General features: G+C 41.3%; 1 protein-coding gene across 5 annotated transcripts in view; it reads right to left on the bottom strand.

The window, feature by feature from the left end:
• Window positions 1–16,150, bottom strand: part of meis2a (Meis homeobox 2a) — a 119,183-nt gene that overhangs the window by 76,836 nt on the left and 26,197 nt on the right. For 3 of the 5 annotated variants that reach the window (XM_078406388.1, XM_078406387.1, XM_078406391.1), the window contains exon 8: window positions 9,032–9,082. The exons of the other annotated variants lie outside the window; for them this stretch is intronic. In XM_078406388.1, the coding sequence (XP_078262514.1) occupies window positions 9,032–9,082 (51 nt within the window). The remainder of the gene's footprint in view (window positions 1–9,031; window positions 9,083–16,150) is intronic. 5 annotated transcript variants of the gene reach the window in all.

Here is a 16,150-nt window from a genome sequence, read left to right as displayed (position 1 = left end):
GCTTGCTAACTAATCAGCGAAGTGCCAATACATGATTACCACCGAGCCTTGATAAAGGGAATAGCGTTTCGTGCAAGATAAAGTCCAGTAAGGTCTGATTAAAGATAGTCCGAGGGTCTCCGGTGAGGTAGATAGTGGGCATATTATTTGAGTCCACAGCTGCCCTGCATCCAATGAAGGAATCACACCGGGAAAAGTATCGGGAGGTGGTGCTGGGGAGGGCGTTTAGGAGCAGCACCGTGGGATTGTGGCAACATCAGGGCAGCCACCACTTTAAGCCCACTCCACCTACTCAGTCCACTCCCACTTGGTATCCAGGGTTAAATTCGGTACCTTCGACTTTAATATTGCACTCACAGTGCAATCACCATAAACGTGACACCTAGTTCTCAGTAAGTGATCACCGCCACACTTCTTAATCGGGATTGAATGTTCCTGAAGCCATTTTATAACATTGTGACATGATTCAGTGTTGCTAACAAAATTATTCACCAGATGAACAAGACTGATGTAGATTAGAGACACAACGTGGGGATCATTCAGCTCTACACAGTAAATTGAATGACCCTCGATGACTGAGAGTGGCAATATTGCCCCTGTCTGCTTGCTCTCCCATTCTGCGTAGCCGCCAGGTGTTCAACATGTATGTGTGCTCACATAACCATGTTGCTCTCAGCTGTGGGGGAGGAACAGCATCTAGTGATGCACATGAAGCTCATCAAGTGTTTGGGTTCTTGCAATTTGTGAACTATGTTAGTAAGAAATTGTAACATTAACTACTTCTAAATCTTTGGACATGGGAATAATAAACAATATTTTGCATTGCCACACATATAAATGGCTTGGCATTCTTTCCGTTTTAGAGAGTCATATCAAACATAGAACAGTGCAGCACAGGAACCACAATGTTTGTGTTGAGCATGATGCCAAGTTACACTGATCTTATCTGCCTGGACATGATCCCTATCCCTCTATTCCCTGTACCTCCATGTGCCTATCCCTCTATTCCCTGTACCTCCATGTCCCTATCCCTCTATTCCCTGTACCTCCATGTCCCTATCCCTCTATTCCCTGCACCTCCATGTGCCTATCCCTCTATTCCCTGTACCTCCATGTCCCTATCCCTCTATTCCCTGCACCTCCATGTGCCTATCCCTCTATTCCCTGTACCTCCATGTCCCTATCCCTCTATTCCCTGCACCTCCATGTGCCTATCCAAAAGCCTCTTAAATGCCACTATCATATTAGTCTCCACCACTACCCCAGGCAGTGCATTCCAGGCCCCCACCACTCCCCATGTAAAAAACTATTTGTGCTACACATCTCTGCTTATCTTGTTCTATAGAAGGCATAAATAAGCCATTCATCCACCAAGTCCACACCAACCTATTTGCACTAATACCATTTTATTCTTCCCACTTTCCCATCACCTCCCCCTCCATCCTATCAACCACTGGCGCAATAGGGGCGATTTACAGTAGCAGATTATCCTGACAACCTGCATCTTTAGTTTAGAGATATAGCGTGGAAACAAGCCCTTCGGCCCACTGATTCTGTGCTGACCATCGATCTCCACACACTAGCACTATCCTACTCACTAGGGACAATTTACAATCTTTACCGAAGCCTATTAACCCTCAAACCTGTACGTCTTTGGAGTGTGGGAGGAAACCGGAGCACCCGGAGAAAACCCACGTGGTCATGGGGAAGAACATACAAACTCTGTACAGAGAGCATCTGTGGTCAGGATCGAACCCGGATCTGTGCCGCTATAAGGTAGCAACTCTAAGTAACTGGGATGTGGGAGGAAACAGTCGTGATCACAGGGAGAATGTGCAATGCAGTTGATGTCGAGGTCAGGATTAAACCTGGGTCACTTGACCCGAGAGGCAGCAGCTCCCTAGCCGCGCCACTGCGCCCTAGGATTTGTTTATAATGCAATGTGGTTCTTCACCTGGTGACGGCTGTCCACTGCGTGCACATTGTGTCAGCTCAAAGTGACAAAGAAGGGGATTTCCCCAGGATAATAGATTTCGACGTCTAAAATTCTCTTTACACACCTAATAAAGACCTCAGTCCAAAACAGGGATTTTGCAGTTTAACTGACCCACCCCATTTCACCAAGAGAGGGGAATGAACGAATCTGCCGATTCAACAGAAATTACACTAATTGGCCCCAGAGGTTATCTAGGTGCCTCGTCTCAAAGATACCATTGTTTCCAGTGCATTCAGCTGGAACTGCAATATTCCAAATCCTCCTCACATCTCTTAAAAGCAGGTTGTCTCCTTACAGATAGCTGCGGCATGAAGCATTTCCGTCTAATATTGGTTTTGTCACTTGATACCCTGCTTTAGTTTGCAGCTTCCTCAGATCTGCATTTAGCCAGCTTTCTTTTTTTTTTAAAGAAGTGGTGATTCTAGGTGTTGCAGTCCTAATTAGTGAAACTAAGCCCGAGGAAGGAAATCTGGCTCATATTAAATTAATTGAAATGAGCGTGAAAATTAATACAGCAAAACGCATCAATTTTCTGGAAAGTGCTCTCAGTTCTTGCAAACCACTAAAAAAAAGGTGGGCATTCCATAAAGCTGTCAGCTTAAAAATAACTGTCAGCTCAAATTGGCTTCTATCTGTGATACTAGATCTGAATCAGCTTGGTCTCGATCCGAAACATCACCTATTCCTTTTCTCCAGAGATGCTGCCTGACCCGCTGAGTTACTCCCAGCTTTTTGTGGTCCGTTTGCAGATTCAATTGTTTAAATGACAATCAGTTATGAGAATTATTCAGTACAGTTTAATTAATAATGGCTCTCTCGGTACTGTGTGCAAACTATCGCATCCGAATGACCGACTTCACTCCAGAATTACAAGGCGTTGGTGTAAATAGATATGAAGGCTTATTAATCGTGTAATTTCCTCGAAGAAATAAGGGATTAAATTGGAGTACTAATGAATTAAGGGTTTACAAATCAACAAGTCAACCATCAGATTCCAGCCTCTCTCAGCCTATACTCATCAGTCCCTGCCAAGAAGTTTCCATACATGTCCTGAAGGCAGCGAACAAAGCGAGCAGAACTGATTACAGCTATGTTCACTGCCTTGCTGTCTAAACTCTGTTTGGCTTCCTAATGAGTTCACTAAAAACCTAATTCATCTCCCATAACCCCCACAACCCTCCTTGAAATTCACCATTATGGAAATTACAGATGAAACGTTTACAGACTATGTCCAAATTACTGTTTCTTTAACAGGCAGGTCCCTGACCCTGGAATTGTACAATAGAGGTTTGTCCGGCTTGAAACCAATCAGTCCTAAATCCACTGAAAAAAGGGGATGGTAGGAGGTTAAGACTCTTTCTCATGGCACTGATGATTGTAGCACTCAATCCCTCCCCTGTGGTGGATGGTGAAATTGTGTGGAAATGGCACGGATTTGATAATTTATCAGATAAAACTGGAGAATGAAGAAAGGTTAAAACCACATGCAGTGATGGTAAACAGATTGAAACCGACTAATGCAAATTTCCAAATCATTCAAAAGGAGACTCCCTCAGTCCCTCATTACGTGAAGCCAAAATGATCCTCGCTGCTTCTCAGCTGTAACTGAAAGATTACAGAATTGATGGCTCCTTGGTTTAAAATGCAGCTGTTTTATTCTGCTTTAGTAATTAATTATTTTTCCAATAGCGTATTGATCAAGCATAGACCCTGATAAAGTTCAAACTGCAAAGTATCTCCAGTGGTTTCCCCAGTTGCGTGGAAGAGTCAATGAAAACTTCCTCCCATTCTAGCCGCCTCCTTAGAGCGCTGATCGAGTGAACTGCACAGTTTTTTTCTCATAAATTAGTCAGGCTGTGTGGAGCTGTGTTAGCTGATCACTGCTTTTGTCTCTTTGCTTTGCCTACTTGCTTTGCTGTTTCACTGTCCTTTGTGTTGTCAGATAAAAAGTCAGCGTGCAGCTGCCTCACTAAGCTGGGACCAACACGAAGAGCGTTTCGTTCAAAACTACATTTTATTTTGCACAGCTGCATTCTGCACCCTTCCACTCTGTTAACACCTCATTCCCTTCCTCCTCATCCCTCACCACTTCCTCACCAACCCCCCCCCCCCCCCCCCCCCCCCCCCGCTCAAACCTGGACATCAGACCTCATGGGAGTCAACTAGCATTGGACATGGTACGCAAGCATGCAAGAGGTGCCCATGCCTTGATGAGGCCCTTCGCCCATCATTCCACCTCCCCTTGTCCCCCAAGCTCTCAACTTGTCAAGGTAAATACCTGGTGCCCTTGTAGCATCTCAGTCTCAGTTTCGTTTTAGTTTTTGAGATACAGTGTGGAAACAGGCCCTTCGTCCCACTAAGTCCGTGCTGACCAACGATCACCCATACACTAGTTCCATCCTACATGATAGGGACAATTTGCAGAAGCCAATTGTGAAGCCGAGGCCGAGAACCAAATTGGCTTCGGTAAAACAAATTGTAAATGATCCCTAGCGTGTAGGATAGTGCTATTGTACGGGGTGATCACTAGTCAACGTGGACTCAGTGGGCTGAAGGGCCTGTTTCCACGCTGTATCTCTAAAGTCTAAACTACACACGTGCATCTTTGGAATGCGGGTGGAAACCGGAACATGCGGGGAAAACGCGGGCGGTCTCAGGGAGAAGGAACAAACTCCGTACAGACAGCATCCGTGGTGAGGATCAAACCCGGGTCTCTGGCGCTGTGAGGCAGCTACTCTACCACTGTGCCGTGGTGCCGCCCAGTCCTGCCTCTAACTTACAGTCGTGCCTATAACTTAAAATATCGGTTGGGCAGAGTTGTTCAGCTGCTCGCCTCTTGCACATCACCATCTCGAGGCAATATCAAATGGCAGGTCAAGTGCCACACATTGCTGGCTCTGGGCCATCTCCCACCCCTGAATGTTCATAGTCTGAGCCCAAGGACCTCGCATGTCAGAGATCACAAAGGTAATATTCCCAGCAGCTACAAGAAAATAACCTTGAACATGGCTGGTAATGACTTAATAATGTATGGGAGGAATGTAAATTCCCAAAAGAACAGGAACTATTTAGTGCAAATGTGTGCATGTTTTAACTTGTGTATGCCTCATAATGATATACTGAAAATGCTGCACATTTGGCCAAAAGTGAATGTTTCAGACAAAAAGAAGCAGGTGCCCAAATTTGCAGTAATCCTCGTCACATGTTCACCTCTCACCCTAGCCATTTTTCTGAGCTCTAACCTTTCACTTGACGGCTAACCTTCAATTCACTGAGACAAGATTAGCTTGGGAGTCATCTCAGAAACTAAATGCACAGATACCCCCATTTATTAAACCTGTTGCCTGATTTATTCAGTTTTAAGTTGTTGGAGAATTTTGGTCGTTTCCTCCTGTACATTTTTCAATCTCCTCAAGGCTATAAAGAGCAGTTGCATTCCCCCACCTCCAGAGCATTCTTTGCAGGTCAAAAGGTCAACATTCACAGATGTCTGTACCAGGCACCAATTGTTCTATTGACTGTACCCCAGGATACATGCAACTTCTGTTACCCATGGAGTAGGCTCTCTTTAAATACTCTGATGAAAAATACATAAGATCACACATCATTCTTTACAAACCACATTCCACAATAATTTCCAAAAGGATTGTTGAACTTCAATTATTGTAATCGCCTCCACTTAACCAGGTGATACAGTTTAAAACAGTTTAAAACAGTTTAAGAGCTTTATCTATACATTTTGCTCTATGTTAACTATTTAGTTAGAGTAGCAATTATTACCATATTTGATTAACTGATTTTTCCAGTGGAACTTTTACATCGTATAAATTTCTGAAAAGAATTAAGCCCTGACTTTTGTAAATTCAACTGGATTTGTGATTCTTTGATACCTTTCAACACCAAATGCTTAACCACAACGACTGAATGTCTGGAATTTTGCCCCAGTACATCATGAATAAAGAGAAAATTCTATTCATAGTTCTCCTGCATGTGTCTTTCAATAAAATATTTCATAGTTTCTTTAGTCAAATTGCAAACATTTGGTATTCATAAATGTTGTGCAGCAATTAATCACATCTTTCAAATATCTTTTGGTCACATCTCTAAAGATTAGGTACTGTTCTTTCATAGCAGAAGCAAGATAGTGGTTATAAAAACAGAAAATTAATTCCAATTAAACTTTGACAATTATTAAGCTATTTTCTTTAGCTGGGTTTGAATCTGGTTGGTATCGAAGTGCTGGAAAATATTTTTTTAAATATAGAGATAAAAGCTGCATGGTCATTGTTTCAACACCCAGCATGGTTGTAGCATTGTTAGTAAATGTGGAGAGTTGATTCAAAACACTTGCAGCAGATAACTATTGATTTACTAATGGAGTGTCTCAATGTGCAACTAATACTGGAGGGTTACTTCACACATGTAATCGATAATTCATGGTAGGTCATAATCACGAAGTTCGATACTGTTTGAAATTAACCATTGCTAACAACTAAATTTATGCAGATGTTGCATGCAGCTTTGCACGGTGTGCCAACATTAATTTGAAAGGTATTTTAACCTCAGGCTTAAATGGTGCTGACAGAGAATAAGAATTTACGGCAAGCGGTGGTTATCCTATTACTCTAACTTATGAAAAATACCTTCACTTTAAACTGTATCATCTTTTGAGAAGCATGTAAATATACCTCTTTACATTTGTATTATTTAAATTTTTTATGAGAAGAAATGTGCACCAAGATGATCTAATAAGTAGAGAACGCAGACTATCCATTGCATCATGAAGCTTGCCTAAACATTAATCTAAGGCCAAAAAGCAAATATATTGAGTGCTGATTAATGCAACACTCTGGTAACAAACACAAAGTCTTCCATTTTATTCATTTGAACTGTATTCATTTGCACCACTGGTAAATATGAACACAACAAGGTGTACAAAATCATGAGAGGAATAGATCGGGTAGACGCACCGAGTCTCTTGCCCAGAGTAGGGGAATCAAGAAGCAGAGGACATAAGTTTGAAATGAGGGGGAAAAGATTTAATAGGAACCTGAGGGGTAACTGCTTTACACAAAATGGGATGGATGTATGGAACGAGCTGCTGGAAGAGGTAGTTGAGGCAGGTACTATCACAACATTGAAGAAACATTTGGATAGGTATGTGGATAGGACAGGTTTAGAAGGATATGGGGCAAACGCAGGCAGGTTGGACCGGTGTAGTTGGGACATGTTGGTCGGTGTTGGCAAGTTGGGCCGAAGGGCATATTTCAACTCTGTATGATTCTATGAACAACTGCCAACACTCTTTTGCTCTGATGTATCTCTTATAGCACAAGAATGTTTGGGCTCAAACTTTTAATAATAAACATATTCTGTTTCAAAATAAATGTAAAGTTTTTTAAAATAATATTCCTTCGAGGAACAGAATTCTTAGTTATGACATTTTATTCCAAATAAAACTATTTTACTTTTACGTAATGTGAATGTCCACTTCATGTGCTAAACGCTTTCTATAAAATGAAAATATTAAACCTATGCGTATTTATTTTTATGTTATAAAAAAGTTGATTATTCATAAATAATTGGCCACATGAATACTGCGAGCACACAACGAGTCTTGTGTCTGTCAACAGTAGCCACAAGCATTTTGTTTACAATGTCACAAATAAAATTTAGCTTCAGTGCATCTTCTTGGACTGTGAGAATGAAAGTTGGAATTTGGAGGGACACCAAAGTACATTTGTTCTGCAAAACTAGATTAAGTGCCTTTGCAGGATGCCTGTCGTATTCATTCCTATGTGGAAAATTTACCTCCAAGTATACCATTTATAGTAAATAACCTGCTAATTTATGAAATATGTTCTTCAAAATGAAAACATATTCTCAGTCCAACTCTTCAATCCTTTCATCTTGCACCTTTTTTCATCCCTGTAATATCGTTAATCTGGTTGCAATCTAAACTTAGAATTCTTCTGTACATTCATGAAGAAAGGCACAATAAGAGTAGCTGTCCTTTGAAATGGCTTGGAGGGTTCGTTAGAAGAAAGAGTAAGGGTGTGATTTGCTTCTATTCAGGCGGTTGGAGTACTTGTATTGCAGTCATAAAAATTATTGAACCAGAAATTGTTTTGGGCATATTAACTGGACTGAAGTCAAATGTGTTTATGTTGTGGTTGTGCCACAGGGATGGATTCACATCAGCTCCACGCTGCATTCTGAATAAGAAGGGGAGGGGACAGCAGATGGATAAAATAAGCAATTAGGCAGCCACATTTTAGCATTGATTTCAAATTCTGCTGCTAACTGGGAATCAGAAACATTTAGCTTCCAGGTAGGAACCCGACTCTAATAACTGTATTCTTGAGCTGTGAAACCGTGCTTTCATATCATTCATTAAGTTACAATCACAGGGAAGTCAGGAAAAGAGATAACATTAAAATAAATGAAAAATACACAAATTATATTACAGCTTAAGATCCATAAGAGATTTTAAGTGGTTGTAAGAAATTCTAAGTGAAATGGACCAGTGGAGACAAAGGAAGTCACATTTTCAGTTCTGCTTTGGGTCTAATGTAAAGACTTCCTCTCACTTGGTTCATTTGTGAAAATTGGATGCATTAGAATCAGCATTATGTCCAAGGTTAAATATATATCTCGAAAAAAGGTTTAGATGGTTCACACATTATAAAGATTTGGATCAGTAAGAATGAAGCCATTTATTGTTTTATCATGACCCAGATTCACTCCTGAATGTTGCATGCATTTTGCTCTCGACGTGCAAACAAGTTGCTACACAAAAGCTAAACACATTTTGAAGTAAACATATTTACAGCTTTTGGACAAAAGTACAGCTAAAAGTCAACTGAAAGGGATCATTAGAAAGAGCATGCAGAAGACATTTGTTTTACTTAAAAAAACAATCAAAGTTTTCACAGATATATATATATATACCTTTAATAACTACTAATATACTACACATTTATCTTTGGTTGTTACATGCATCATTATGACACTGTTGGGTATAAAATAACTGACCTAGTAGAAGATGGCAAAGATGGCTTTTCCTTTGCAGAACACCGAATTTATCTATCAAGTAACCAAAAAGAAAGATTGTATTGGAACTCAGCCAATTTGTTAATTTTCTTGCAATATAAATAATTCACCTGATCATTCTTGTTGTTAAAAGACCTACATTTATTTCCTCAAAATGTCACTATTCTCTGATTTACCGCCACTTTGCATAATTCGGTAAAATAACACCTCATATTCCTCTTGGGTAGCTTCCAACCCAATGGTATGCACTCTGCATTTTCTAATTTTAGATAGCCCCTCCTCCCACTCCCCTTTCTCCCCCACACCCTCCTTTCTCCCCCTCCTCCCCCACTCTCCCCTGTGCCCCACTTGGACTCACACCAATTTCTCCCCTCCCCCTCCACTTCCTTCCTTTGACTTCACAATTCACAACTCTTCAATCCTTTCATCTCACACCTTTTTTCATCTCTGGCCTTTGTCCAACTATCTGCCTATCAAAAACCACCTGTTCACTTATTACCTGCAATGCTTTGCCCTGCCCATCCTCTCTTCTAGCTTTCTTCCCACCCCCCCCCTCCAATAATCTGTCTGAAGAACTGTCCCAACCCAAAACACCACCTATCTATGTTCTCCAGGGATGCTGCCTGACCTGCTAAGTTACCTCTTGTGTCTTATTTTTGTAAACCAGCATCTGGAGTCCCATGTTTCAACATTTTAACACAAGACACATTGGGCTTTGCTGCCAATAATAATCCCCAAATACACTCTCGACAAAGCCTGTTGTGGAATGGTTAAGTTTGTCCGAACGTCTGCCTGCATGTGTTTCCTTGAATGTATTGGCCTTCTCATCCCTAACGTTGGTTAATGATGTTCCAGACAGATATTGGGAGGTGGGATCGCCCATGATTAGAATGCATTAAACATGTCATTGTGAAGTATTTTCTGTTATTTAAGTGTTGACTAAAGTTCCATTAAATTTATTTCTGCGATAATGTGATATCAACCCTACTTCCTAAATATTGCTTACATTGCAAGATATTTGCCTCCAGAAGTCAAAGTAACTTCATTATGTTCAACAATGCTCAGACTCAGCTAAACATCTCTAAGAAATTCATATTTGAATATATTTACTGAGTTCTCCATTACATGGTCAACCTTTATAAATGAGCCCTGCAGCTGACATAAGTTCACCTGCCCTTTCACCCCCTGACCAATAGGCAAGATTCTATATTTTACTTTTGTCAAATTCATTTATTTCTATATCTTTTAGTTCAGTTTTTAGTTTTAGAGATACAGCGTGGAAACACCGAGTCCATGCTGACCAGCAATCCCCATACACTAGCATTATCCTACACATTGGGGACAATTTACAATTTTTACCGAAGCCAATTAGTCTACAAACCTGCACGTCCGGAGCACCTGGGGGAGACCCACGCGGTCACGGGGAGAACGTACAAACTCCGTACAGACTGCACCCATAGTCAGGATCGAACCCGGATCTCTGGGTATATTCAATCTATCTGTTGCAACCAAATCATTTAATGTGACAGTCTTTTCAGAGCACATATTCCAGACGCACTTGCAGAAGATTTGCTGTGCCTGTTGTGAGTCTAATTTTGGTAATTTTTGCCTCTGTCGGATGTTTGGCACAGATAATGTGAACTGCACAGGCTGTTCTACTGAGAGGACCTTTTCCACAACCCAGCTGATAATTACATGCCATTCGAAGACAAAGATAACACAGAGGCTCACAGATCATCTGAATACTGCAAAAAAAGGATGACGTTAGCATCTTGGCCCAATGTCAGATGTGCTTTTCTTTTAATCTAGTTTTGGGGCATGTGACATGGCAACTAATGCTGATCAATTTGTTTAATCATCTTTTGGAACTGGTCCAGGTACTGCTCTCTGTTGAAAGCTGCACTAGCAAGATGAATCTCACTGTTTACAGGACCACTGCTTTCGAACGTGCCACGGGAACTTTCAATAAATGGCTGAGTCTTGGATGCAGCAGTTCATTCTCACAGCAGAGAGGAAGAAAGTTAAAAACTATATGCATTAACTTTACTTCTCCCCATAGGATCACATCATGAATAATTTAACTTCTCTTATGCTAATTGGATCATGAAAGTATCTTTCTCTTCAGAGTCATCACTCTCCACTTTCACCAGAAACCCACCCCCCCACTCTCTCTGCCCCACCCCCTAGAAACCACTTAGAAAGACACAAAGTGGAACTCTGTTTTATGTGAAGTATATGACTTAAGATACAGGCTTGCGATTAGGAATTGCCTACGATACGGTATCAGAGATGGTCTGCAGTAAATTTCAATCCAGCAGTCCTCAAGCTTTTCATTCTAGAGTGGGCACTTTTCTTTTGGAGATTCCCAGCGCAATTGTAGTGAGGGAGCCTGTACGAATAATGGCCGTCATTATCTCGGATCACATTTTAGAATAGAAAAGTTTGCACTCCATTTTCTTCCCCTTTGCTTTTGTTTCGGGCTACTTTGACAAGGCTTATTGGCAGGCTTATTGCAAATTGCCTATTCATTTAATGCATTTAAAAACTAAATTTAAAAAAAAACTTGACTTCATGTTGCATCATTCACATCCTCACGATGTCCCAAAACCATCAGAGTCATGGAGTCATATAGCGTGGAAACCGGCCCTTTGGCTAAACGCCCATGGCGACCAAAATGCCTGATCTACACTCGTCCCACCTGCCAGCCTTTGGCCCATATCCCTCTAAACCTATCCTATCCATGTACCATCCAAATGTATATTAAACATTGTGATAGTACCTGCCTCAACTACCTCCTCTGGCAGCTTATTCCATACACCTATCAACACTTCTGTAAAAATGTTCCCCCATAGGTTCCTATGAAATCTTTCCCCCTGATCTTAAAAGAGAGCCAATGAATCTTATCTGGATGATATACGCCATTATTTTGATTTAGAAAACAAATTGGCTGAACTCGGTGCCACAATGAATATTTGTCAGTTGATGTTGGTTAAGGGGTAAAAATATTAGCAGTACAGGGTGAGGGCATTCCTAATGCCCTCTATTATGAGATACGCTTTGAGAATAACAGTCTAACTTTTGACAGGAATATCCAATGTGCTGCTCAATTAAAGTCAACGTCTACAAATGGGAAGGGAGGAAACTGCCAAAGACGAAACATCTGCTGTAGTACTGAGCAGGGGAAATTCTTACTCTGGTAGTGGGATGATTGGATTCATTTTGTATTATCACAGCCCGAAGCGCGCGCGTGACTTAAGCATTTCAAGATGTAACTGCGGCTTTCAGTGTTCAAAGTAATTATAGAAGAGTCATCTTACAAATGCAAAATGCACATCCATGTGACTCAGCACAAGAATCCCGATTTCCCTTTTGATTCTCTACCCCTTGGCTCTTCTCACTAGTTGTTTTTAATCTATGTCCTCCTGGGATGTGGGTGTCACTGACTATGTCAGCATTTATTATCTGCAGTGAGACGCTCAATAGATTATTTCCAAAGACTGTTATGAATCAATCACATTGTTGTGGGTTTGAGTCACATATTGTCCAGGTACCAAAAGCAGATTTTTTTTTCTGGAGGACATTTGGCAGGACAGATGGGTTTTTAACAACATCCTGATCATTTTATAGTAAGAGTTATGGATGCTAGCCTTTTGTTGCAAAAGTATTTAGTGAATTGAACCTTAGTTGTCCATGATGGGACTTGGATTAATGCCTGCAGATCATTTGTCCAAATTTCTGGATGCTAGACCAGTCCTATGACCTCGTGGTCCTGCTAGTTTTACTGTTGTCCTGCTTAGTTTCACTGTTCGTATCCCTTTGTAATCAACTTTTCTGCAGCCAACAATGGACCATTGTGGGCTCCATCTTTCCTTGATCATTGGTGCTGCCTTTGATTTGTTCTTTTCATACCTTGCATTCATTTGTTCTTTGTACCTTTACATACCTCTAGTTTCCCTCTCCCCTGATTCTCAGTCTGAAAAACGGTCTCAACCCGAAACTTCATCTCTTCCTTTTCTCTAGAGATGCTGCCTGATCCATTGAGTTACTCCAGCAAGTGACGTTTCGGGTCGGGGCCCTTCTGTCTGAAACAGGTTCCTGACCCGAAATGTCATATATTTATGTCTTCCAGAGATGCTGCCTATCCTGCTGAGTTTCTCCAGCACTTTGTGTTGTTTTTTTTTGTAAACCAGCATCAGTCTGAAGAAAGGTCCATCTTCAGTTTGAAGAAGAGTCCAGACCAGAACCGTCACCTATCTATGTCCTTCAGAGATGCTGCCTGTCTGCTGAGTTGCACTTGCACTTTGCATTATTTTTTGTAAACCAGCATCTGCAATTCCTTGTTTTTAAAATATTACTTAATTATGACTTTGTGCAAACTTTCTGTCATCTACCTTCATTTCCCCAGTGAATCACCTTCCAATGTTATGCTAAATTAAAGGCACCATAGAAATACAGCTATTAGTGACAAAGACTCATCCAGATCTCCGGTCCATAATGCACTGGGTACCTCAAGCATGGTTGCCGTCACAATCACCTGTTCAAATGGCTGTGATAGCAGTGAAGATCAGCATATGGTCTTGAGCTCTATTCTGCTATGAGTGCAGATGGTGGGGGAGGTGGAGGGGGTGGGGGGGAAGATGGGTTTGTGCATTAGGGAAGCTTGAAAAGTTCAGTCAATGTACAGCTTCTTGTCATCAGTCATGAGGCAAAGAATACTAACCACCAGCAAAAAACATTTACTGGGAAGCAACCCAGACCATCACACAAACCAACCTCCCTTCCATTGACTCCATCTACACTTCACGCTGCCTGGGCAAGGCCACCAGCATAATCAAGGCCGAGTCTCACCCTGATCACTCCCTCTTCCCTCTCCCATCAGGCAAGAGGTGCAGAAGTTTGAAAAAGCGCACCTCCAGATTTAGGGATAATTTCTTCCCAGCTGTCATCAGGCAACTGAAGGGTCCTCTCATCAGCTAGAGTGTAGTCCTAACCTCCCACCTACCTTATTAGTGACCTTTGAACTTTAATTAATCGGACTTTATCAGACTTCAGTGTTATACCTCGCACTAAATGTTGTATCCTTTATCTGTGCACTGTGGATTGATTGTATTCATGTACAGTCTTTTCTTTGACTGGACAACACGCAAATAATAGCTTTTCACTGCACCTCGGTACACATGACAATAATAAACTAAACTAAACTAAAATAAAATAAATTACGGGGCCTGAGAATTTACCTTCGTCACTGTCAGAGACAAACAATCTAATACTCAGCATTCAGCAAGTAATGGGGTTGAAGTTAATTTCATTAATGTCCTGAAATTACTCTTTGCAGATTTTATTCCACAAACGCTCAGTACCTTATTGTAACCTGAATATTCAAAAGGTTACCCTTACTAGAGGGTGGATGAGCAGACCATGCAACATCAAGGTCTAAAGAGTGTGTTTGGAATAGAAAAATAGGCAGAGTGCTAGAGTAACTTGGTGGGTCAGGCAGCATCTTTGGAGAACATGGATAGGTGACGTTTTGGGTCAGGATCCTTCTTCAGGTTGACTGTGTGTGGGGAGTGGGTGGGGGATAGAAGGGAAGAAATCTGGAGGAGAGGAGGGTAAGGACAAAACCTGGCAGGTCACAGGTGAATACAGGTGAGGGGGGGGGTGGGGGTGTTGATAGGCAGGTGGTTGGACAAAGATCAGAGATGGTGTGAGACAAAAGGATTGAAGAGGTGAATTGTGAAGCTAGACGAAGGAATGTAGGTGGAAGTATCATGGAGGCAGATGAGATTCACAGACAAAATATCAGTAGAAGGTAAATGGAGATGCACAATTTAATGCTGGTGTGAATTGAATACTGTGGGATTAACAGGAACAGGGGGTGGAGAAGAGTACAGAAAGGATGACCTCAATCAGCCAAGAGAACTGATGACATATTAAAAGAAAAACACCCTCTTATTCACTATCAAAAATACATGGTTGGGAAAGAGCCTTGCAAAAAAATAACAAATATTTTAAAAAAATATTCCCCTAAGGTATCAGTATTTAGGATTAATTACAGCTCTGCTTAAACTACAGAAAATCATCTTGCCTGGTGCTGAATGCATTCAAACTAAACCTTTTAAGGAATGGGTTGCTTTAATATGTGTTAGTTGATAAACTGGATTATCAATCCTTCGCATGACAGATTCTGCTTTACAGCAATTTCTGACAATTCTCAGTAGGAGGATTACTCAATTGCTGTGTACAAAATGGCCTAACAAAAATGGATTGAAACAAAATGTCCCTTTACAACAATCATACACCAATTCTGTCAACATCAATTGTTCTTTGATGCATAGCTAATGACTATCCAGCTCTCTTTATCTCTGATTTTGATTAAGTATCTCATTTAGAGTCATAGAGTCATAGATTGATACAGTGTGGAAACAGGTCCTTCGGCCCAATTCGCTCACACCGGCCAACAATGTCCCAGTTACCCTAGTACCACTTGCCTGCGCTTGGTCCATAACCCTCCAAACCTGTCCTATCCATGTACCTGTCCAACTGTTTCTTAAACGATGGGTTAGTCCCAGCCTCAACTGGCTCCTCTGGCAGATTGTTCCATACACCCACCACCCTCTGTGTGAAAAAGTTACCCCTCGGATTCCTATTAAATCTTTTCCCCTTCACCTTGAACCTATATCCTCTGGTCCTCGATACCTCGACTCTGGGTAAAAGATTCTGTGCATCTACCCGATCTATCCCACTCATGATTTTTCTAAATCAGTATCCTGAACTGGGATGCCAGGGTGACACCTAACTACATTCTGATAATTATTTAACCTTGTTCTGCCACTGCATTGTGTTGGCCAACTAAGTAAAATTAAAATGATTTTTTACTAAATCAGACTATATCCAAAAAAAGTGTTGAAGTAACTCAGCGGGTCAGGCAGCATCTCTGGAGAACATGGAGGGGCAACGTTTTGGGTCGGGACCCTTTTTCTGACCCGAAAAATCGTCTATCCGTGTTCTCCAGGGATGGATGTTGCCTGGCTCGCTGACTCCAGCACTTTGGGTCTGTTTTTGTAAACCAACATCTACAGTTCCTTGGGTCCCCACAATCAA

This window comes from Rhinoraja longicauda, chromosome 10 (assembly GCF_053455715.1).
Source record: "Rhinoraja longicauda isolate Sanriku21f chromosome 10, sRhiLon1.1, whole genome shotgun sequence".
Classification (NCBI taxonomy): domain Eukaryota; kingdom Metazoa; phylum Chordata; class Chondrichthyes; order Rajiformes; family Arhynchobatidae; genus Rhinoraja; species Rhinoraja longicauda.
This window is presented reverse-complemented; position numbering and strand designations above follow the sequence as displayed.